Source organism: Netta rufina (genome assembly GCF_964035555.1).
Source record: "Netta rufina genome assembly, chromosome: 4".
Classification (NCBI taxonomy): domain Eukaryota; kingdom Metazoa; phylum Chordata; class Aves; order Anseriformes; family Anatidae; genus Netta; species Netta rufina.
Window position 1 is genome coordinate 20,267,492 of NC_140127.1, and position 25,806 is coordinate 20,293,297.

At 35.6% G+C, this 25,806-nt stretch overlaps 1 protein-coding gene across 7 annotated transcripts in view; it reads left to right on the forward strand.

Moving 5' to 3' along the window:
* The window catches only part of SORBS2 (sorbin and SH3 domain containing 2), a gene marked incomplete at its 5' end in the record, with an annotated part of 156,767 nt that overhangs the window by 113,326 nt on the left and 17,635 nt on the right, over window positions 1-25,806 (forward strand). For 6 of the 7 annotated variants that reach the window (XM_084286703.1, XM_084286704.1, XM_084286702.1 and 3 more), the window contains 7 exons: window positions 14,317-14,369; window positions 15,649-15,836; window positions 17,919-19,484; window positions 21,376-21,464; window positions 23,005-23,051; window positions 24,410-24,524; window positions 24,628-24,756. In XM_084286703.1, the coding sequence (XP_084142829.1) occupies window positions 14,317-14,369; window positions 15,649-15,836; window positions 17,919-19,484; window positions 21,376-21,464; window positions 23,005-23,051; window positions 24,410-24,524; window positions 24,628-24,756 (2,187 nt within the window). The remainder of the gene's footprint in view (window positions 1-14,316; window positions 14,370-15,648; window positions 15,837-17,918; window positions 19,485-21,375; window positions 21,465-23,004; window positions 23,052-24,409; window positions 24,525-24,627; window positions 24,757-25,806) is intronic. The other variant, XM_084286701.1, reaches the window with a different exon arrangement.

A 25,806-nucleotide genomic window follows, 5' to 3' on the forward strand; every position in this document is an offset into this window, starting at 1 on the left:
TGCAGTTGTGGAATTGTTTTACATGCCTGTTTTACAAAGCTAAGCTTAATGCATGCAAAATGACCACTAACAGAAGTTTTCATTTGCTGAAAAACACATTCACCCAACCTAATTTACCTTTGTGCTCTCTCGATACTTTAGTATTTTAGGAAAATTGTCACATATCAGTGGCAGTATTTTCTTTTCTTGGGATTTTACTTTGAGGCTGTTACAGTTGAGGGAGTCTAGTTTTAAAGAAGGTTTTTATGTAATTGATATTGGTTTATTAGTTGCATATGTATTGCTCCATTACATGCTTGTTCACAGTTTTGGTTTTTTTTTCTAATTTAAAATAAATTATTCAAATAATTCAATTCCAGAATATGTAATATGTCAACAGAATGAAACACCTATACTAAGAACCTTTTCCACATGTTTTAGTGGTCTTTGCAGAAATATGACTTCTGTAGTGTGTTTCTGTGAAATTAAGTTCTTGCAGAACTGATTCATTTTTCAAAGAGGGAGTTGGCATTTCTCTGTGGACTGCTAATTAATCAAACTAATTACATGGGATTTAGTATTTGTTGTCAAGCTGCTCTTAAGAAATAATTATATTTAAAAAGCAGTGGCATTTGTTCTGAGCACTTTTTTTGATTGCAACAGTTGCATTATACACTGAGGTCATTTACCAGGCTTTTCCAGTGCCAAAGAATAACAGCAGATTCAAGGTCTTTTTAATTAAAAAAAAAAAAAAAAAAAAAAAAAAAAAAAAAGAAAGAAAGAAAGAAATAAAAAAGTACAGTAATGTTTCAAGGATAGCCTCACTTTTCTAATAAATTATGTTTTCTACTAACTTAGCATGAAAAATCATATACGAATTGTGTTATTGATTAATGTGGTCATAGATACAGATTTTCAATTTTAGTGAACTAATGAGATGACAGAAAAGTGAGCTTTGATGATTTTTCCTGGAGCCTTTTTTTTTAAATGTGTTAATGCATTTTAATTTTGATGCTCTCAATCAAGAGGTTGGATTTTGAGCTTTGCTTGTTCCTTATAATATTTTAATGCAGAAAAGCCTCAGTCACATTATACTTGCTGAGTTGCTTCAGTCAAACTCAGAATTCTATCAAGCAAGAATTCTAATACTAATCAAGAAGCTTAGATTAGTAGCTGATATAAGAAAATTGAGGAACATAAGGAAACGTCTCTCTATAGAATAAATCTAAAAAGCTGAGGAAATAATATTCAGACAGAATTGAGAGATTCTTTGTTTATGTGTGGTTCCGAGTAAAAGACTGAAAAACAAGAGTCATGGTAGAAGTTATGCTGACGTTACTGTAACTATTAATTAATATAAAAATATTTGAAATAGAGTAAGTTATCACAGTTCTGGAATTTCTGCTGTTGATAAAGATGATGCATTCATGTACTTCCTTTTGACCATGTTACAAAAAGAAAAAGATGTGGTTTCACTGATATATTTGTTTTCCTCGTGTCCATTGAATCAGATATGGAACGTACGACTCTCAACTTAGCAAAGGATGATCTGCAGAATGGGTGCCAAAAGATTTTCCTGTGTGTCTAGGAAAAGCTGATACCCAAAAACATTGTATCAGTTCCAAATTCAGAGGCAAATTCCGAATTCACAGCTTTGTTGTGAATGCATGAGTTTCTTTCATTTTGATCATTTCAAAACATTTTGATTTTTGATATCTAAGAAATTTGTTCTGATTATATTAAGATGTTGTACAAAATATGGATGATAAAAATGAACATAGTTTATTAGTGTTGTAAATGTTGGACATTTATAACATCCAAATTTAAAACTATTACTGTATCAGTTTTACAAAAAAAAAGGGGGGAGGGAGGGGAGTGGAGAGGGAAGAAAAAGTGAGAGAGGTTCTCCAATGCCCCAAAACTTACTCTTTTTTTTTTTTTTTTTTCTGAAATTAAATCATTTCCATGTCTACTTTGCATTTTTGATGTAAACAATCTGGAAAAAAAAAAAAAAACAGGGGGAGTGGGGAACAATATTTACAACTATCTTATATGACACTAAGCAGGGCAGATGATGTTGAAAGATCAGATTTCCCATTATTAACGTAGATACTACATTGGAAAGAGTTGTTACTAATGTGGAGGTTAGAAAATAAGAAGTATATAATAAAATGAGATTCAGTGTAAGATTAACATTTAGTGGGAAATTTAATTCACCAGATACTCATTCATTAGAACAAAAGAACATATGAAATAATAAACCTAAAATAAATGAGGTAGTAATACATTTTAAATGAATAGATCAGTTAGGAAGAGTTGGTTATCTTTGTTACAGACATAAAAAGATGAGTGAAATTTCAGGTTGTAACATCATGTTGCAGCCTTCCGTCATGAAGCAGTTTTTTCTTCTGTAAGTTGACCTTGTAAGAGTATTAACCATCTACAAAAAGGAGGGGGTTATGGTTGGCATTTTGAGATTGTAACTAGAAGTAATGGAGTGAAATTTAGAAAATTAAAATTTATACTCAATTACATAACAAAGTGGTCTGCAAAAATAAAAAAGTGACCTTAGCCTGTTGAATAGTCTTCCAAGCAAAGGCAGTTCCTTTTCCTCCCATTTCAATGAGCTCATAAACCATTACAATTTATTCTAATAACATAGTACTGGTAAGGTGGTACAAAAGTTGTTCTGATGTGTCATTTAATCTCCATTGTCTGTGATTCAATAAAATGTTCTGTTTTTTCTCTAATATCATCAGGGCCATTGATTTGTTTCCTAAAATGCATGTTTACCTCCAGTAAATAAGTAAATTGTAGTGTAATAATTCAATCATATGAATATAAAGTTAAATATTTATTCTTTACCAGTTTCAACCTCATATATATGAAGTAACAACTTCATATTCTACAATTTGTACATTTCTCTCTTCCTTCAATGAAGCAAGTAAGGAAAAATTTTGGTGTTGCTGTAAAGAAAGACCGAAAAATTGGGACAATCAATAGATGAATTTATTTTCATTGTGTTCTAATCAAAGCATGCAAATATGTTTGTGCTAGTCAGATAAAACTTTGGGGTTCATTTCTATTCCAGATTTTTTATATGTATGTTCAGTATACAAATTTTGTACTGAATTTATATACAAGAGGATTTCATAACCAAAGTAAATTTTAAAATATTCCTCTTGTCAAATTGCAAAAATAGGCTGTGCTTGCACATTGATGCACCTCTAATTTTTCAACTTTAGTGGTTAATTTGAATTTTTCTTTAGGTGACAAATTTGGTCACATTTGACATTACAGCCTGGTTTGGTTATCAGAATATGCTACTCAGTATCTGATCTCCAGTAACGCTTTCTGTGAACTAAAGTAGTTTTTTTTAATTGTGTTTTTAAAATGAATTACAAATTCCCCATTTAGGTATGTTATAATATTACAAAATATGTCTTCTGATAAAGATGTGGAGAGATTAATTCAATCTGATAGTGGACTTGGAGCCACAACAGCTTTTTGAAAATAGAAGAAAAAGAAGAAGCTCTATGGAATCAATAAATAGTCAAAGCCAAATTAGTGACAAATGTCTCAGTCCATTGTTCCAAAGAGACTTTGGTGTGGTGTTTGAATTTGCTAATGCTAAATATAAATTTGACTATGCAGACTCTATCATAAGAGCTACTTAACCCACCATTTTAAACTCACACATTTGATTATTACCTATGAATGCCTACCTATGTATATAAAATGAAGCACAGGCAAAGCTGTATGCCAGCCTGTAGATATAATTTTTAATTAACCTCAGTATTCTGTACTCGAGTATGCTGATACAGTGCTGTGTTGATCATTTGATGCATGTGGTGAAATGAAGATACTTATTGGTCTTTAAATGGTAAATTTAAAGCAAACAATGAAAATGCTACTAAAAGCTAGCTTAAGGACAAAGTATGGGAAAGTTACTCTGTTTGTCATAAAAGGGAATTTACCTTCCTAATGCTTTTATCCTCTGTTCAAGCAGTTTGGGAGATACTTTGTAAGACCAAGCCAAAATCGTTTTTTAAAGTCAAAAAAACTTGTCATAATTTTAAAGCCAAAATAAGAGAGTTAAAATGAGTCTCTTAGTAGGAGAGAGAATCAAAAACAGTCCTCCAGCAAAACTGAATCTGGAAGCCAAGTGAAATCAATTGCCTGTGGTAGCCCAAGGAATGCAGCGTCCTCCCAGGGACTGCTAGGCAGCAGTGAAGTTATGAACTTCAGCACTCTTTCTTTTTGTTTGCTGCCCTCTGCGGTTCAAACTGTAAATAAAAGTAGGGCTTGTGTGAATAGAGCTAACTTCACACACTCCCTTATGCTCTCATTGCATTGGCACACTACCACAGGAGGAGAACTTGAATACTGAGATTCAAGTGCATACAGTGCATTAACATACACTGTTTGCATATTTTTCCTTACAAGCAGATTTTTATTTTTATTTTTTTTTTAATTTAGCATTCAACTACTAGCAAGAGTATTTAAAGATAAAAAGGGAGCCAGTTACCATTTCCATTTTAATCTGCTTGGCTACTGGGGTGGAAGCCCAGTGCATCTGGTGGTGTGTTCTCACTCCCTACAAGGAGGGAGGGACACCAGGCCACCAGTGTGTAGGCATGGGGCTGCTGCTGTCCGGGCAAGCTTGAGGCTAATAAAACTGAGGCTGGCTGCCCAAGGAAATGGGCAGCCAGTCAGTAGGCCTGGATTTGTAGTGCCAACAGCTCCATGATATCCTTTGCATTTCAAGGGATTTATATCTGAGTAATTTGAAACTAGTCCATTAAGTGAACACCCATTAGTGGCTGCAGCCCATTAATTGGGCTCCCATAGTGCATCTTCTGGCTCAGTTTATGTGAAATAAATTGAATTTGTGTATTCCAGGGCTCCTCTGCAATGAGAAGCATGGTGCAATAAGACAGACAAGTAAGAGAGATTCCCATCAAAAGGGCATTACTGATATATGAAGTAAAATCCCAAAGTAGATGCACCCAATTGTTGATTTTAACATTTCTGTCCCAGGAAATTAATTCATTGTTATAATATAAAGATTAAAACATGCTATAAATGTTTCAACATACTGTAACTTAGGAGAAATCATGAAAAGTAGCTGCTTAATACTGTCTTCACAGATTATCCAGATCTAAATTGTGGATTTATATATATATATATTTAAGGTAAGCAAAAAAAAATCTGATTATGCCAAGCATTACCTGTAATGGGATACTGAGTAAATATAATACGAATCATAGAATCATTTAGGTTGGAAAAGACCCTTAAGATCACCAAGTCCAGCAATCACCTAACACTACAAGCCCACCACTCTACTTGCCACATCCATTCCATCACCTCCATGGGCATCCTGTTCCAATGCTTAACCACCCTTTCTGTGAATAAATTCTTCCCAATATCTGATCTAAACCTCCCCTGCTGCAACTTGAGGCTGTTTCCTCACATTCTCTCACTTGTCACCTGAAAAAAAAGACCAACATCCTCCTTGCTGCAGCCTCCTTTCATATGAGGTCTCCCCTCAGCCTCCTTTCCTTTAGACTAAACAGCCCCAGTTCCTTTATCCCTCAGATGAAGTATCTTCTGTATTTTTGAATCTGTTGTATCTGCATTCATATCTTCATCTCTCTATAGGAGAGATTGGGTGTATTCCTGAAATCATATATAACCTCTAATACGTCTCTAGATAGTCTCTAGTATCTCCAGATATTGTGTGAGCAGCTCATAGATATTTGAGCACCAAGGTAGTTCAAAATTGCTGTTGACCTTTCAATAGAGCAAAGTTGGCAGCCCATTCTAGTAACGTCAAAGGCATCAAGAAAAGTGCTATAAGATTTTTAATTACCTGAAATGGTCAAGCACGCAGTGTTATCTCTTGCAGAAAACAGAAATAAGTGTGTGATTGTTCTAGTATATTGGTGGCAGCTTGACTCGGGAGGAAAAAGTGTTATATACTTAATCACCAGTATCATGCTTTATATAGGACCTTGCCTCCTACTTTGAGGATTGCTTTCTAGGTCACACCATAATTAGTGTCTAAATTCTGATAATTACACTTGTGGGGGCCTAAATTTTAAATTCAGAATTATCTTCAGCAAGAGGCTTTTTTTATTCAGAGATCCTGAAGACAAGAGTTCACTGTAATTCTGCGCTGCATGGCAGCTTACATCAGATCTTACAAAGGAACTGGAGCTGTTTAGAAAATAATTAAGGCAGCCAAGTTTGCAGTGGATTAAACATCCCATTGGGAGCTCTACTGTTTTGCACTGTCATGTTTTCATGCTACTTGAATAAATCTGTCAATTATTCTTCTGCTCATTGAAAAGCTTTCTTTATGCTGTCTTCAGTTCCTACTTAATCCCTTTGCTGTGAGAATTTTCAGATGAAAAAAAAATATTTCAATGTGGAAAAAAAAATGCTTTATGTCAACAAGTCCATGAGAGATAAAGCATTACAAAATGCTGCTAAAGCTAAAATTATGGAATGCGTATTTTTTGTTCCCTATTTTTGACCATAGGGTTTAAAATATCCTAGTTCCATTTGATCCTCTGAAGTAGGTTTTTAATATAGTCATGCCTGACTATCTCTGCTCAGTGCTTGCTTCAGGACTGCAAGACCCGGAATGAACATGCTTTGTGAGAAGAAAAAGGAATGAGTGAAAGCAATAGTGCCAGAATTATGTCATGTTATCATGTTGTCTAGCTGAAGATGACAGTCATTTAAAACATTTTCTTAACAAGGCATCTTTAGTAGCCTTAAATGCACTTAATGCAGTTGTGTTTATAGAAGTGGTCAAAGAGGCCTCTTTTAAGAGTAATTTTAAAATGCTTAACATCTTCCAGTCATTGGAAGAATCACAACAAAAAGAAAAGTATTAAAGTTGCTGGTCAATGACAATTCTTGAACAAGAATATTTTCTGTCTTAAATACCATCTTCATTCTTTGGTTTTATTCTATTGTTTTCCCTGTATTTGTTTTGCGTTTGTGTGTGTGTCCTTGAAGTGACATGGCATTTCTAGCACTTTGCTCAGTGTGTGCCTTTTCCTTCCCTTTTCCTTCACAACTGCTCCAGCCCGATCACGTAAACCCAGATGACATAGATTTAGAAAACGAACCCTGGTATAAATTCTTTTCAGAACTGGAGTTTGGACGTCCGGTAAGTGAGGGCAGAATATTAATATTTAAATGTTAGGGGTAATATTTTAATAAGGATTTACAAATTACCAAATTTATATCCCAGTAAAATTAATATGACTTTTTTAAGGAAGGTCAATAAAATCATCAAATGCATATAACTTTTTTTTTTTTTAAGTGAAGCCTAAACCTGTCAGGGTTGTGACTTTAATAGCTTAAAAACAGACAACGTATTAGACAAATAGTAGTGTGTAAATATTTAAGAACAATATAAATTCCACGTTAAACAGAATTGTTTACTAATCTTCCTAAATCTTTTGCATTTGCCTGGATTAGGTTTGAACAATCTTTAAAAGCATAAAACAATACTGACATGCCATGCTACATGAGGAGCTTGGGCACTTGGCGCAGGGTCCTGGAGGGCATTCTGGGAACCAGCATCTGTTCATAAGTCAAAATCAGAATGCACAGCTGTGAAAAGTGAAAGCAGAAGAGAAAAGTGAACTTCACACTTCCTTTTAAAATTTGTTGTCCAGTGCTCTGCAGTGTATCACATTTATCCCTGATTACCTCTCATCTCCTTTTATCTAGCCATTGAAGCTGGTTTGTCATTCTTCCATATAGGTAGGCAGAAACTGTCCAGATATGTTCTTCTGAAGAACAAAATGTGAACAATGTTTTGCTAGTGCTGGTAACTGAGAATATAGTGTCTCCTGCAAGAATAGAACATTGAGAGTTCCTAGCAGAATGTCACTGTGATGCCTTACATTCTTTTGTCTCACAAGTATTAAAAACTGCTAGTATTGATTCAATCATTCAAGCTGTAAATTTTACCGCCTAAAGTTACTAACATTTATTAAGATGCTTAATAACTTACAAAATATTGTAACACGGTCTTCCTTCCATTCTACCCATATGTGTCACTCTTGTATCTGATGTTGTCAACACTTAGTTTCTAACTGTGTCACCTTCTCCACGTTTCATTCCTTGCTGCCATTGATTCTCCTCCATTTCATCTCTGCACTTCTGCTTATATGATGCAGCCACCTAAAAAGCTTTTGGAGTATGTTCAAGACAGTTCTTCCGGTGTTTCCAATGAGGTAAATGAATGATTCTTGTTCAGATGATTCTCTTGGGAAGAAGGGTTGGCGTCCTTGCCGTTTGTGTCTGTTTGTTAAAATTTAGTGGTTTCCTCGTTATAGTTATGAGATGTTTCTAATTCACAATCATTGTATCTTTGTCTTCATATCTTTCCAGATCACTAGTACATTTGGATGTTGATCTTATTATCCTAGGAACTGTGAGTCCTTGTCCCCAAAACTTCTCAGAGATTAACACTCAGAATTACACAACAGCCCATATGTCTCTAACTCTTGACAAATTCCCACTTCTTCAGAGTTGGGCAAGTGCAATACTTTTAGACATAAATAATATATCAGCACAATAGTATTTTGTATTAATATATCTGACTGCAAATTGTATATGTCAAGTCAAAGCCTTTGTGGCTGAGCTATCACTTCTCCATTTAATTATTTTTTGGTTAATGTTGCAAATCTGGAAACACACAATTGATAATCCTGTTGTAAATTTGTAACTGAAGAATTGGCAGTCAAGGTTATTGCTATGAATAAAATACACCAAGATCAGGTAGTGGGCTGTCATTGCCCTACTCTGAGTGGGAGAGATGCAGGCTTTCATTCCTCCTACCCTCCCCGCTGTTTTTAGAGTGGTAGGGTAAAAGTCAGTGAATCCTGTAATGATGACTTTACTTCATATGGTGGCTTTGCTTCATTCATAATCGTGATTCACTCTCATCTTCCTTTGGAATCTCCAAAAAATGAAATGAAAATTGTAACCTTAAATTGTTAATTGTGTTGCAGCTTGCTCTGGTTTGGTTTTAAGCTCTATAATTTTGGAGAAACTTATGGTTGTGAAATTTGGGCGCAGTTCTCCGAGATAATAAGCTTATAGGCCTTCACTTATACTTGGGAGTACTCTATATATCAGATAAGAACCAGTAAATGTCCTAGTATATGATTATTTGAAATATAGTCATGTTCAGTAAGTCTGTGTAAAATAGCTGTTAAGTAATATTGGTTTTCTCTTTGTTGAATTTACAAGGACACTTATATTTTGTTTTGAAGCTTTTAAAGTCTTTAAATACAATAACTCTTCTTTGCAAATTACGGTATTTATATGCTGTATATAGCAAATTTATATACAAATTTATATTCTGTATATAGCAAATTAATAGCAAAATAAATATTCTTCAATGTATTGAAGAATATTGAAAATACTGCAAAATAATTGAAATATTGAAAAACAACTCATTAAAATGTTAGAACCATCATGCAAACAAAACTTTATTGTTTAAAACTTTGCCTACCATTTCTAACTTCATTTTTTGTTACCATTAAGGCCTTGATGCATGAAAACAGCTAAAACATTGGCTTAACTATAAATATATATGATTTTTTTTTTTTTTTTTTTAGTAGAAGTGAATCAAAGTAGCAGTAGTAGTTTGGGATGTTTCTAAAATTTGATTGTTTTTGTCAGGAAGCCTTTATCCACACAGGGCAGTCTTGGATGTCCTGGAAGGTGCCTATCTAGCTTTAGAGATTTGGGAGGGTTCATGGGTCAATACATGTCCAAGAGCTGACAGGGCAGCTGTTAGCAATGATACCTGCTCTTGGAAATAAAAAGCAACCATATCCACTGTTTGCTTTCAACTTTCCCCTCTAAACTGTATCAATGTGGCTCTCTCTACCTGTGGGTAGAAGTTATAAACTCCACACAGCCAATGGATAACAGTGTACGTCTATGGTAAAAATCAGTATTGTACAACAAAAGTGCCTCCATATGTGTCTTCCATAGAGAAAAAACTTCAAAGATGGCATCAAAGAAGGGGTGAAAAGGCATATTATGTTCATGGTGATAAGAGTATCGTAAAGGACGGAAAGGAAAAGCTGTGCAGTAGCCCAGCAGTCTATTTTGGCATGGCACACACTTCTTGCTGTCTTAGGCTGATCACTGACACACTATTTATGGCCTGGGGAATGCTGTGGATAAAGAAGTTCTCAATGGTTTGGTTTCAGTTGTGGGTTACATAATGCCTTCCAAAGGAAGCAGTGGGAGCTCTACTGCCCCTGGGATTTACGTCACAGTCTGTGTAGCCCTGGAGCCACTGCACATGGTGCAAGCTGTCACTGCACATGGTGCAAGCTGTCACTGCACAGCTGTTTGGCCAGTGTCTGTGACAGAGGGTATCAGTCTGGTCTCTAATGGCAGGCATGGCAGAAGCATAAGAAGGCCTGCAATGACAACTAACTGCAGTGTTCGTACTGCCTCAGGCAAAGGTTCCAGCAGAGACCAGCAGTGAGTGAGCCTGAGGTCCCTCTGTTGATACCGGAGTGCAGCAGTGACTGGTCAGCAAAGATGAGGTTGATAGTGGTGGCCAGGTTTAAAATAAGACTCTGTCATTTTCCAGGGCATGCTTAAAAGGGATTTTGTGGGTAAGCTTTCTGCATGGGAAACACACAGAACTGATGCCATTGCATCACCCTGTTGTGTAGCAGCATGAGGAGAACTGGGGTTACACGACGTATCGGTGTGAGCAGCTCTGTTACTGCTGACTTTTATGGTTTTATTGCAGACAGGCCTCATAACATTAGCTATTTTTCTTAAAATCGTTGAGGTTGGATAGTTGGAGAATTGTCATAAAGCAGTTTTCAGGTTTCAGAGGACCTCAAGAGAAATCTTGAAAATTTCAAGATTTCAAGAAAATGTTGAAAATATGAACTGAATGGTGAAGTCTTAGGAGTAATGACCACTTTCAGAATTTATTTTAAAAACAAATATCATGATATTTTGTTCAGACAGAATAAGTTAACAGTAATGCACTCATCATTAGCCCCATACATATTCCAAATATAAAACATGGAAATTTCCTAAGTGCTAGGAGCAGATTTATTGTCTATTTGAGAATATCTGATGATATATTCTCTCAGCACACCTCCATAACAGAAGAAGCTCCAGTGCATAGGCTTCTAGTTATGCTGCCTGTGCAAAGGTGTTTTAATTCTTCACTCATTTCCTAGAGCAGTTGGTGTGGGTTTGTCTCGCAGTACCCCTTCTCTCTAATATATAGGTCCATAGACTTTATGAGCTCAGTTTTAGTACATAAAGTACTTTGGAACCCATTTCTGTTCTTCATGTTTTTAATCCAATCCACTAATTAGTTTTTATTTTAAGGTGTCATACCTAGGCTGTTTATTACCCAAGAGGAATACAATGGCAGATGATTTAAAAAGTATGCAAATCTTGAAATTCATATTTTACTACAAAAATGAAACTTATACGAAATAACTTCATTTATTTGCAGAAAAAGAGGTTGGTTTTAGCAAATTAAGAAAAATAGTATGCTGTGATAAAAGTTGGTTGTATTCCACGGTGTTGTGTACTCTCCCATCATGGAACAGAGCACTAGAGAGAAAGCCACCTGAGAAACGGGTACATCGTTGTATGAGTGAGGCAGACCTTCACTGCTGGAAGCACTTAACACTGGGAAAAGCTCTGTCCTTGTCAGTAAGGTTGTCAGTCTTCTCCCAACAGGCCATTGCTACAAAAGACCTGCCCTGCTGAGACAGCCACTCTCCTGAGATGGCTGATGCATACTTTCCCTTGCGAAGTATCCTTGAGAACACGGGTTACATCCCACTGCCTCAGCTTGCTTTTCTTAGCAGCAGCTTAATTCCCAGGTGGTGGGGAAGATCTCTCTTACATGGGCTGCAAATTGCAGCTGGACATTGCTTGATGTCACGTTAAATTGTTGAAATGTTAAAGAATAAACACAATAGGAATTTGTAGCAGATAGATCGCTATATATTGCTACCAGCACTTACTATCGCAACTTTCTCCTTCCTGCCGTAGTGTACACACTCTGGTTTGCATGTGTGTCATCCTCTACTGTAAATGAGACATGGATGAGTAGAGGAAATCACATCTCCCATAATATACTGTGCCTTAAGATTGTATTGGATGTGCCGAACGTGACTGCGTGACCAGTAGCCCTTTTCTTTTAGGCTAGCACTAAAATAATTCTGGAAGCTTTTATTTCCAGCTCTGCTGGAAATCTGTGTTACAACTAGTTCTGCTACAGTGCCCTATTAGTTCGTTCAAGTATAACTGCTCAGGAGACAGCTGGAAGTATAGGAGCCTAGTGTTTCCATTTCCAGTGATCAGGTTTTGCTACAATTTTTTTTTTTGCAGTGAGCGTATTCTTTTTAGATGACTTATCAGAGGTTTGTAATATCATTTGAGGAGGGATTTTACCTTTGTGTTTATACAGAAAGTGAATTCAGGTCCTAGCTGGAGTCTGTGAACTGAAGAGTAATATAAGTATTTAACAGAGAGAATAATGGTACTAACAAATAGTAAGACAGAAGAAACACTAATCCACAAAGCAAAGAAATTTCTGTTTTAGAAAAAATTAACATTTTGAAACCTTATGCAGAGATCAACATGAGTAAGTTCTAGAGAACTTAGTCTCTCTGGAAAGTAGCATTAAAATCTTTGATTTGTTGACATTTTTAACTGTTTGTATCTCAGTTGCCATTCCTACTGAGTCTGAAAGTTTTTTACCTGTTTGTTGTTGGGTTTTTTTTGTTTGTTCGTTTGTTTTAAAGTGATTTAAATGAAAGTACAGTTTAAATTAGTGGGGAAGTGGGAAATGATCATAGCTCAAGTTTTAAGGTAATACTTGATCCATATTGCGTCTGTTTGTGTGGTTCTCCCTGCCTCAAAGTTTAATACATTTCAGTGTAATCTGGAAATGAAAACTTCAGTTACTGTCCTGATGGGATCATTTGGTACATGATACAGGTCTTAAATAACGGTCTACTGACAAATACCTCTAACTGAACACCCATATTTATGGACATTGTTGTTTTAGCCCTCTCCCTGTATAAGCAGTTTCAACAGTTCCTCTCATACATCATTTAAAGTATTCAGTGTCACATGAAATCTGTTCCCAAATACTCTCAGGTGATTTCTAAAACTATACATAAGTGTCACTTAACAAATCTGGGAGAAGTCCTATTCATGAACTTGCAATTTATATATATATATATGTATATATATGTACACATATGTATATATAAACTACAGGCCATAAGTGCTGTTATTTACACAGTGCTTCTTTACAAAGAAAAGTCTGTAAAGATTTTCCTACACAGAGAAAAAGTCTAGAAGGCTTCTATAGGGAGAAAAATAGTCCCCACAGGTTAAAAAGATGTATAGTAATTCATTTCCATCCCATCGGGTTACCTCTGAAATGACATCCAAAGAATTGAAATCAAGTTTAACTTTTGGACACTGCTTTGTTCCCAGGAATAAATGCCACAGGGACTATACAGTTTAGTCTAGATTCCTACCTAGTTACCTACTTAATTGTGGTATTACTGAGTTCTGACCACAGTCTTAAAATGTATGAATGATGGATTTAAAATTAGTGGGCATTAATAGCTGTGTTTATATTAAAAATAAAATTATGGAACAGTACTCCATTCCTTTGTACAGGATTTGTGCAGTTGCTACTTCTCTAGCTCCATAGGTAATGATTAATGAGTGGTCTGTGATAAGAAGCGTTCTGACCAGGAGTACAAGGTGGTCAACAATCAGCCATAAAAAACATGGGGCTTTCAGCTGGTTTTAGAAAAAATGTTGTGGCTATAATCAATTGTGGGATTTTGGTGAGTAATTGTGGGGAGAGGGCAAACTCTGCAGACCTCATTTCCACATGCAGAAATAATTTTCAGATTTTCATGTTTTCACAGCAAAATTTCATTTAAGCTGTTGTATATGTATTTCAAAAATGGTACAGAGAAAAATGAATTTAGATCACTAGTTGTGCTTTAAAAGAAAAATACTACTGTAACAGAAACAAAACATAGTGATGCTTTTACAAGCTGCCTAACTCTCTTCATGAAATATTGAAGTTGAAAATATTGAAAGTTGAAATATTGAAAATTGTTTGCTGGAGCCCACAGGATGTTAATCATCATGCTATGTTTTTATAAGATGTCACAGAGCAACAAACATAATAAACATCATAAGCAGGAATTGTCACCCTTTTTTCAAATACAGACATATAACAGATTCCTATATTTGTTTTCACAGACTTCCTTGTATCATCACTCTTCAACAGACAGAGGCCTGGACAGGCCCTCTAGGTAAGGTATTTCTTTTTATGTGATTTCAGTTGTCACAGACTATACAGCCTGGGGTTTTCTTTGTGACCTGAAGCCAGATATTGAAGAGTCAGATTTTAGCATTCAGCTTGTGGGCTCCTAACATGGAGAGGATGTTCGTATTTTGATACTGAAATGCAAATATTACTTTTGGTTTTCAAGAACTTACTCTTTGCATTCAGTATAAACCATCGTATATTTGGGGTCTTTCCAGTGACATCCCTGAGCTCTCTTCAGTTGAGCTTCTACTGAACTTCAACAACCTATCATTTAACCTTACTGCCTGCAGCACTTCCAGTGCTGTTCCCCTAAGCACACTACCTCAGCTGTTCTCGGTCTCTTCGTATCATCTTTACGCTGAATTGCTACTCTAGTACAGCAGGCAGCTCATCGTTCAAATTCTGATCTATAGCTGCATTTTACTTTTTACCATGCCCTCTTACACTGCTATTACCTACTCATAAAAGCAACTCCTATAGTAACTTATTGAGCATCCCGGACAACTAGACTGTTTAAATCCCAGTTTGGTTTAAATCCCAGTTTGGTACAGGTATCTCAATAGCCAGATCTTCTAACCTGTCACAAGGGTTTCCTTTAGTGACTGTGATCTTAATTTACATTGTGACTACCCTTTCCTGCCTACATCATACCTCACACCAGCTATGTTGCCAGCAAAAGACAAGATTCTCCACACTGCCTAGGTAAAGCCAGTGCTGAGTGATGGGCTTCTCCTAGCAGGTTAAAGTATCAGGAGGATGGGAGAGTGCCAGCCCATGGTAAACTAGGAAAAGGCAAATAAAAAAAAAAAAAAAAAAAAGCTTTTCAATCAATAAATGGCCTTTAATGTAAAAACATAATTTCATTTAATTTTTAAATAAAATGTTATTGCCACCTTATTAAGACAAATATGGAAACACTTTAAAAAACATTTCATTTATTGCTGATATTTTTACAGTCTTTCAAAAAAAAAAACACCTCTAAAAATCTTGGTATGTTTATTTCAAAGCCTTCACTATGAAAACAATACAACAATTTTCTACAAAACTTTAAAACAATCAGGTGAAGAAGAAATTCAGCTTTTCTCTGTGAAGCATGCTGCAAGAGATCTGAGACCAGTGCTTCTCCCCTATACATGTTTCTGATGTATTTCTGCTGATATTGTTTAATATAAAAACAAATAATGTAATTACAAGCTTGCCTTTTAACTTCTGAATTGTGATCTCAGAGATTAGACTGCTACTAATACTGCTTATTTCTGTAGTTCTGCAAGTACTGCAAGTGACTACAGGAAAAGAAGGAAGTCAGAACCTGCTGTAAGTCATCAGAGGGCGCACAGTGACCAGAACGCAAACAGGCCTAATGTGGGCCGTACAGATATGCAAGGCCCATATACCACCCTTAGAAAGCCTTTAACTAGCTCCTCTCCTTCTTCTCCGTCGAGAGCAAAAGGTAAGAGGAGAACGTATTCATTAAGAGAAAACTACTGATGATGTGTTGTGCAATACCTTAGTATTAAATGTACCTGTCCACTGTTGCTGGGTGCACTTTGCTGGAAGATTTACTGTAGGAAGCAATGGCTTGGCGCCTTTCATCAAAGTCTAACTTGTTTATTCTTATACGTGTCATTCTAAGCTGATCAAAAGATGGATTTGTAACAAGGGTTTTCTAGTTTCAACTGTGCCCATTCTAGGAAAATTGATTAAAAACAGAATATGATTTGTGCCATAATATGTAAATCCATAAAATTTTATGAACTACACTATTCTCTTATTAGATTAATGAAATTTTAAAACTATTTCAGTATAGAGAGAAAGTAAATCAAGACAAATAGTATTTAAGAATAAAGATGTGCTGCCATAATACTAGAACTTCCAAATCTATAGCAGATGTATTGGACATTGTCAGTTATCAGGACCTAATTTAATCAAGCAAGTATCCATAATCTGATTTTTAATTTCATAAATTCTTGAAGTATTTAGTACAGAATATACAATCTAATTAGTTTCTTTTTTTTAAAAAAAATAACTTGTAATTCCATTGCTGTTCTCCATGTCTCTCCAGAAAAGATACTTGAATTATAGGGTTTGATTTGATTGGGGTTTTGTTTGTTTGGTTTGAGGTTTTAGGTGTTTCCTGCAGCAAGACAAAAGCTTTCCAGTAAAATATATGCTGAAACTAATATATAGAATAATATCTATTACAAGACCTGTCCTTCTCTTCCAGTTATTATTAGTCATTTATTTGCTGTACTTTCTTAGCTATATTTTCCAGTCAGCCGTAGCTGTATTAGGGAATGCATAAACCTTCATAAAAGATAATTACTACTGAAAAGAACCTAGCATTTAGGCTGCAACAGACAAATTTATACAAACAGTGAGGAATAATGAGTGAAGTGATAGAAAAGCAACTGTATTTTAAACCCAGTGTTATGGTAGAAATTTTAAAAGTGGGTAAACTCATCCATTTGGTGTACCAGGCCAGGCAGTGTAAAGGTGGCAAACCCCACTTACCTGCATTTACCTTTTACTACACCACTAATAAGGAGCACTCACCATGACTTAAACACTTCCAGTGTATGAGAAATACTTCCCCTAAGAACATCTACCACAGCTACTTAGTTTTTGGAAGGTGACCAAAACATGTCACTCCATTCTCTCACAACATTATGAAACTGAGCAGAATGTTGATTTTTCTTGGAATTAACCATTTTGTTAAAGAAGCAGCACATTATAAGGGGTTTGATCAGCATGGATTTTGAACTTACAGATTCATACTGTTCTTACAGAAAGCAGACTGAATTGCTTGAAGCATGTCCTGAAGGTGAATACTGCCACTTGACACCACTGAGAAAATTCAGCTCAAATATACCTTGGACCAGGGTTCCAAGTTTTACTCATAGTGACTCCTAATTCTGAGCAGCTTTCAGAACACACAGATGTCAAAGTATTTGAAATATATTTGAGAACAGATAAGGGAATAACTCCCTAATGCTCATCATTCTATTTGATGTAAACTTCTTATCAAGGAAAGTTGTATTAATTTAATTTTGTCCATTTTTGACATTTCCTGCAGTTAGTATATACCCGTATGTCTTAGTTAAATTCCATGGAATAGAATTCTGTTCAAATACAATAAATAATGGTCTTTGCTCCAGAGATGCAAAACTTCAGTCTCCCTCCAAATTCAGTTTATCTCAGTTAAGGTGATAAGGTCTAGATTTGTGGATTGGCTTCATCTTTAAATCCTTTTCAGCTTTTATTAGTTGATTGTTTTTTGACCTGCTTCAAAATCAGTGTTGATGCTTGGTTTCTTACCTTGTTTTGTTTTGGTATTGTTTGGGGGTGGGCTTAATTATTAGCTCTGCTGACCTAATTTGTAGTAACCTATGTACTGACCTAAGCTAATAGCATAGATGCGTTAATTGCTGTCTCTTTTCTAGTCTGTCTAAAACTGATACTAATTTCAACTTTCTGAATCTTTTAATTTCTGGCAATGTCTCTCTTTTACCATGCTGCTCTATGGATTACAAAGGTGGGGATATTAGCAAAGTTTATCCATCCCTCCTCAGTTATTCAGTGCACAACCACAACACCTCAAATGAATTAGATTACTGTAGCACTTACAGACAACATTTAGCTGTTCCAAATGATTCGAGAAGGGCAATCAGCTATAAGAATGGCTGGCAAATGACTCGTCAAAATGCAGAAGTGTGGAGCAGCACAGAAGAAAATACTTCTCCAAAGAGAAAATCTCGTAGCTGCGATGATCTTTTAACAGATGATCGCGATAGCTTTCCTGATGCACAGGCCAAGTCCGAAAGCATGGGCTCTCTTTTATGTGAGGAGGACTCCAAAGATGTTTGCTCAATGAACTGGGCCTCCCCGTATGTTCCCGAGGGCCGTGGTGGTGGTAGGGCAAGAGTTCGTCACAGATCTGCACATGATGCTCCAGGTTTCCTAAAAATGTACAAAAAGATGCACCGCATCAATCGCAAGGACTTAATGAATTCTGAGGTGATTTGTTCTGTGAAGTCCAGAATATTGCAGTATGAAAAAGAACAGCATAAAGGTATTCTTCAAGGCTGGAGAGAGTCTTCTACTGAAGAGGTGCCCAGAGACATGGTGCCAACCAGAATATCAGAGTTTGAAAAACTAATTCAGAAGTCAAAATCTATGCCAAATCTAGGTGATGAAATGTTGTCAAGCATTACACTACAGCCTCCTAAAAATGGTTTATGTACAAAGCGGCGATTTTCTATTGAGTCTCTGCTGGAGGAAGAAAATCAAGGCAGACATCCCTCTCAGGTACAACGGAGCTACAAATCTAAAACTCTGGTGCCAATTCATATTGAAGTGACCAGCGATGAGCCACAACGGTCACATATGGACTTTTCAGACAGCGATCAAGATGGAGTGGTTTCTGACCTCAGTGACTTTATCCAGATAGAAGGTTCCTCCTTTTGTAGTGAAAGTGACTTTGATCACTTCTCATTCACATCGTCTGAAAGCTTTTATGGATCAGGCCACCACCACCACCACCACCACCGGCATCTCATCAGCTCCTGCAAAGGCAGATGCCCAGCATCCTACACCCGCTTTACCACTATGCTGAAACATGAAAGGGCTAAACAAGAAACCACAGAGGATCCAAGGAGACAGGAAGCAGAATCTGGTCTCTCCAAGATAGCATTCCTAGTCAGTCCAGTGCCTTTCCGGAGGAAAAAAAGTGCAGCCCCTAAAAAACAAACTGAAAAGAAAAAATGCAAATCATCTGTATTTGAAGCACTAGATTCTGCACTTAAAGACATCTGTGACCAAATTAAAGCTGAAAAAAGGAGGGGAAGCTTGCCTGACAATAGTATATTACACAGACTTATTACTGAGCTGCTTCCAGACATTCCAGAAAGGAATTCATCTCTGACAGCTCTGAAAAAGCGTCCCATGCACCAGCCTTTTCATCCACTGCCTCAAGATGGTGCTGCTCATTGCCCACTGTACCAGAACGATTGTGGAAGATTACCTCTTAGTGCCTCTTTTCAAGACATGGACACAGCTAACAACAACCTCCAAGACAATGATAGTGCACTGTGTTTCCAAGGTGGATTAACTTTCTTCCTCTATCCTTATGATTTACTCCCTGTATTTCCTACCTTTTCTCATTCTGTTTTTATTCGTGTATTCTATAAGCGTTCATCCTACAAAATTCTTAATTAAGGAAGGTTGTCATCCGTACCTATGTGATGAAGATAGATAATTTGTCTATTCACAAAATGCAGTAATTTGGACAACTGGATTAGCATTGTATTTCAAGTACTAGATTATTACTGCTATAAAACACCACTTGGTGTTACTAACTTAAGCAAGATTGGGTTTTTTGTTTGTTTGTTTTTCCACAGAAAAAGTGAAAAAAAGAAAGTGAGTAGATGCATCATAAGATGTTTGTGAAACAGAAAAACAATATGCCTTTATTATTTAAAAAAAAAAAAATCTGCATCAAAAACATGTTGTACAGTATAATTCTTTTATGTGTAAGTGGTAAAAATGCTGTTAATTCCACAAGTACCATAGAATGTTGATTCTGCTTTTTCTTGAAAATGCACTCATTCCTATGCTTTGTACTACTTTTTGTGAATAGACCCAAAGGTTATATTAGGAAGTTTCCATTTTCACTGTTCAAACAACACAATTTCCAATTTCTGTGGCAGCAAAACTAGTTCTTCTCATAGAATGTTAATGTATCTGTGAAGTTTTGAGTAGTACCTTATCATCTTAGAAGGGAAATTCTCAATAATCAAATCTCAAATGAAACTTCAGACTGAGTATAACTTTTTTTAAAAGTCTGTCTTTCACTGACCTGCTTTTAAGCTACTTTAAGTTGCTCATTGCTCTGCTTCTCTTCTTAAAAAATTCCTTGAGCTTAAAATGTTTTTAAACATTTATAGATACAATTGCTGGTGATGACATGCTTGCAACCAAAATATTAGTAATACGGTTACCTAATTTTTGCCCCCACTGTATTTAGCCATAGCCTTTGTGGCTTAGCCAACAGATAATGGGAGACCATTTAGATCTCTATTCCAGAGGACTGCAGCATAATTTATTAGATACTCTCAATTCTTGTTTTACACTTGTACTGACTTAGAAATGTGTAGCCTTGGTAAAAATAGATCATGTGAATTAAGTCAAAGGCAGGCAAGTATCAGTCAGACACCTCCTCCAGCAGGCATTAGGAGACTACAATAGCTAGTAAATCTAAGAGGCCAAGAAGCAGTTCAGTTCATCCTCTGGTCTGAAATAATTCCATTTTATTTTCATTCACATTAGCAACTTGCAGAGCTATAAAGAGTACAAGATTTTTATTTTACTTTTTATTAAAATTTGAAAAGATGTATTTACCATTTTATAACATGCCATCCTGTAATAAGCATTGGCAAACTGTACTTTGCAGAAAATCTGCCACATAGATTGGTAAGTAATGATCACTTAAAATAGAGTTGTTTTTACAAAATAACTAACAAGTTGGCTTGACAAGGCCTAAACAGTGCCCCTGGTAAAGTAGAAATGCATCTTAGATCACTTAGTGAGGAAAATTTGTTTTCATCTCTTATCTCATTGAAGCATGCTTTAGTCACATTTTGTGCATGTAATTACGTGTTTATATTGTTGGCATTCAGAGAAAGCTTTTCACAACTGCTGTCATGTCTTCCATTTGGTCCAGTAGGAGTGTATCCTTTCATACAGTAAGGCTTAATTTTGTTCTTCCAATCATCTGTAATACATTCTTCTGCTGTGGATCAGAGGAAAGCCTTTGCTTCGGAGTCAGTATTTTTGTTTCTTTAAAGGTCCACTTAAACCATCACATTCCTTCTATTTATTAAGGGTGAAATAATAGATTGGGTATGTCTTCATCCCCTTAAATTAAACCAAGCAGCACCGTGGTTTTGTTTATTTTACCGTAGTGTCACATAATGATGTTCTGTTTTCAGTAGACCAGGAATCTCCTGGAAACTATTCTTCTGCTTTCACTGATGTGGGACGATGTACTCCAAGGGAAAGAAGAGGAACTACAGACAAAGAGGTAGCAAAACATTAATAAATAATGTAGAAATGTCAATACAGAAAATCAGTAACATTTCTGAGACAAAATTTGCGTTGGTTATGATATTGTAATGATACAGACCAAAGGAACAGTTTCTCAACATCATATTACAGATAGGACAGCATCCAACTTTTCATTAAGGAGATGGGTACTTAGAGTAAAAGAATACCAAACTTTTTAAGATAAACTGCATCTTCTACTTATGTTTAAATGAATGTGATCATCAGTTTACTAGTCATTGGTAAGCTCTGTCAAAGTCATTGGTATGATCGGGAAAGGTTCTTTAGAAAATTGGTTACACAAGAAAGTATCTCAATAATTTCAAGACTGGCACATAGAACATCTGTATTTCACCCTTATTTTTGTTTAAAAAAAAACAAAACAAAACAAAACAAAAAAACACTGCTGTTGGTATATTACGCAAAACCACTTATTATAAGAGTGATCCCTAATTTCTATAACAGTTTTGGTGATTGTATACTGATTGCTTATACTAATGCTTTGGAAAATGAAATTGAAGCTGGTATACATCTAAAGAAAGTAAGACAATCTAAAGAAAGTAAGACAAGGTATTACTTAAAAGCATACGCTTAAATGAAGTATATTATTCAGTTTCTTAAGAGTATTTCAAATTCTAGAACTTGAAACATTCTCCAAGCAGGCATCAGGGATTTTATTCAATCACAAAGGAAGTACAGATTGTTAACATTTTCCATTGATTTTGATACAAATAAATATTGCGCAAAATAACGGCAACAAAAGTGCTGAATCTTAACTGCAATATTGCTGCAATTCAGAGTCTGATTTCAAAGATGACTTCTTGTTACATAATAATGGTTAAAAGTTTGGGGAGTGTTTTATGTGTTCCTTTTAAAGAATTCTAGGTTTTAATATGCAAATATGTAAAGTACTTGCACTACAAGCTTTCCTTAAGATTGCTGTGATTTAAAAAGATGAAAGACTGACCTCTATTTTTCAGTTGAATTTGTACATTTTGTATTTAATCAGCTCCACTGTTCTTTTAATATTGTTCTCTTCATTCTTTGCTTAGTAGTTATAGCACCAGCAGCAAAAGTGAGAAAAAAAAGCGCAATTATGAAAGAGTAAAACAGGATAGGGCTTAGCTACACTTGATGAAAAGGATATCACCTCTCATCTGAAAGACTGTTTTTTACAGCAGAGAACAATAAAGTGCTTTAAACTTAGGCTATCATATTTGAAGCAGATTTGTAATGGAGAACTGTATTAGTATCAAAAAATGGGATTTGACAGGATCCCTTTAATAACTTTTTTTTTATTATTATTATTAAAGTAAAGACAGTGCTCTGTGTAGGTGCTAGTTCTCTTTTTAAAACACTGTCCCAAACACCTAATTGTCTCAGAAAAGGAAGCTGTATATTTAATTGCCTATGCTTTTTGGTTGGTTGGTTGGTGGATCTTGGCCACCTTTTTAAAGGTTAAAAAGTTTACCTTACAGGAGTACTACCTGAATGTATTAATCATTTTGCCTACTTTTCAGAAACTGCCAGCTAGAGCTGTATATGACTTTAAAGCTCAGACTTCTAAGTAAGTACTAGACTTTTGTTCGTTTAAGTATTCATAAGTCAAGAAAAGTCCCTCTAGCACTTGATGCAGCTAACTGCTCTCATAGCCAGTTTCAACAGCAAAACACCATGGAAGCAGAAGACCCTGCTTTCTGTCACAGTAGCCTCTGCATTAGCAAGCTGGGTGAGAAGTTATTTTGAAATTAAAATGTCTTTTAATTATTATATTTTTTCCATTGTATTTGCTTGAATACAAATACAATGTATTTGTACAATGTACAATGTACTTGTACTTTGTACAAATACTTTCTATAGCCTGAGTCCTGAGGGTCGCCCACTGAATGCTCTTTGCTGTGAATCATATTTAGGCAACACCAGGATACCAGACTAAAAGTGCTGTTGTAGATAGAGTACTCTTATCAAAATTCTGTATAGTGCTCAGCATCTTCCAATATGTCTGTCTTAACATACCCAGTCTTGCTGCAGGATGTGAAATGTCCCCTACCAAAACAAACTACAGTGATCTGTAAGAAAAACAAAATCAGGGAATGCTGTTCTAGGGTATGAGAGAGTCAGAGGAGAGTGAATGTATGCCATTAGTGCTGTTGCTTTGATGATTCAGGCTGTATAAAAAACCTTTTGATATGGTACAACATTATCACTAGAATTGCAATAGCTGTAAAACTACAATTTGAATTATCAGAACAGCAGGTAAACTCTTTGGAGAAAAGAAGAAAAAAAAAAGTACAACAAATAATACCCAGTTCAGGATCTGAAACTGTTCATAATGATTTGAATGCTTTCCTTTTTCAGTATCCAACATTAAGCAAATCACACACCCCGAGTACCTGAAATGGCGAGAACATAATCCTATGTTCATGCTACTGAGGAGTTTGCTCATAAAAGAAATCTCTGTGGAACAGCAGCACTCCAAGCTATGCTGCTGCAAAAAGGCAGTAATAGACAATGGAGACAGGATATATCCAGTAGCTTACCCTACTGGTTCATAAAGAACAAGAATGTCTCAGATACCTGTCATAGAAGCAGCATCTAAACGGGGGATACAAGCGACATCACATTTGCCTGCAGACTGTATCCTAACTACTCTGCTAATAACTAATAATACTTCCTTGTATTCACGGTATAAGTTAGGCCCATATAACTTACAGATAGTACCTGGTGATGATTCATAAATGTGAATCATTTCATTTTATAGGGTATAATCAACGGGTAAGTGTACCACAACTATGACTTTTTTTTTCTCCAAATGTTTATCTGCTACATTCTGTTTCAGTACTGAACTGTAAAGACTGCAGAAGCTATGCAGGTAGCAGAGTTCAAATGTAAAGCTGTAAACATCTTTAAATGAATCTGTTACAGAGAGCTGTCTTTTAAGAAAGGAGATACTGTCTATATCCTCAGGAAAATTGATCAAAACTGGTATGAGGGTGAACACCATGGAAGAGTTGGAATATTCCCAATTTCTTATGTTGAGGTTTGTTCTTTGTTTTAATTCCTTGAATTATTTTGGATAATAGGTCCACAAACTACATGCAAATGATTAAAATGTTTGGTTCTTTTTTTTTTTTTTTTCCTAGAAACTTTCTCCCCCAGAAAAAGCACAGCCTGCCAGGCCACCTCCCCCAGCACAAATTGGAGAGATTGGAGAAGCTATTGCCAAATATAATTTCAGTGCAGACACAAATGTGGAGTTATCACTTAGAAAGGTACAGTTGAGATCTATCTTTATCGAAATATCATTATGGTATCTACTGCTACACAGAATTAATGTATATGTAATTACAGTGTTTTCATGATAAATTTTTCTATGCACAAAGTGATATAATAGTACAAAGCTACTGACATATGCTCATTGGCTTGCATTCTTTCACAGCTACCTGCAAATAGTTTAAATATTTTGTGTCTGTAAAATATAATGTGGTAGATTAGTATATGCCAACATCTAACTGGTCACCCCATTTTCTAGTTTTTATTTCAATTATCCATTCACTGTTTTAAATATTTATTTGTCACTGTCATAACTACAATGGTAAGGTTTTTCATGCAGAAGAAATCTAAAATACAGAAAACACCAAAATTTAGGGAAAAAAGGCTCAAATTTTTGTGCGTGTACCAGTTCTTGAAAATATTTCATATTAATAATAGTCTGTTTTTTGCCTGTACATATTTTGCCTCTGCATACTTCACCTATGCACATCCTGGTGGCTCTCTTTTATTGTACATTAGCAAAACAAGTGTTTAATTTCTGGGGTTTGTCAGACACTGAGATGATTACTGCAGAAGAGAACTTTATTATTGGCGGTATAAAATCCACAAATAACTCCACAAATAACTACAGAAGCAAAATTACAGAAACCCTGAAACAAAAAACTAACGTGGAAGGATTTGTTACAAAAATGCATGTGGTAAAAAGTATATCACATAAAATGAAAGAGGGAGTTCATGAAGTTTCTCTGCAGAGAAGAGTTGAAATGAGAGATACCAGCTTTCTATTCAGATTCCTAGGCTCTCCAAAACCAGTAGGTGAGCCACTGCCCATCTGTCTTTTTGCACAGATACCTGCTAGTCAAGCACATTTTCTGGGAAAAGCACTTCTCTCATCTTTCCCACAAAATCATTTTGAACTTTTTACTTTCATGTATTACAATTTTACTTGATAACAAAGCACTTGCATGGATTTCATTATTTAACTTTTTTACTTTTAGAGAAAAATGGGGGTTTAAATTAATTTAGTCATTACTGCATTAGTTACTGTT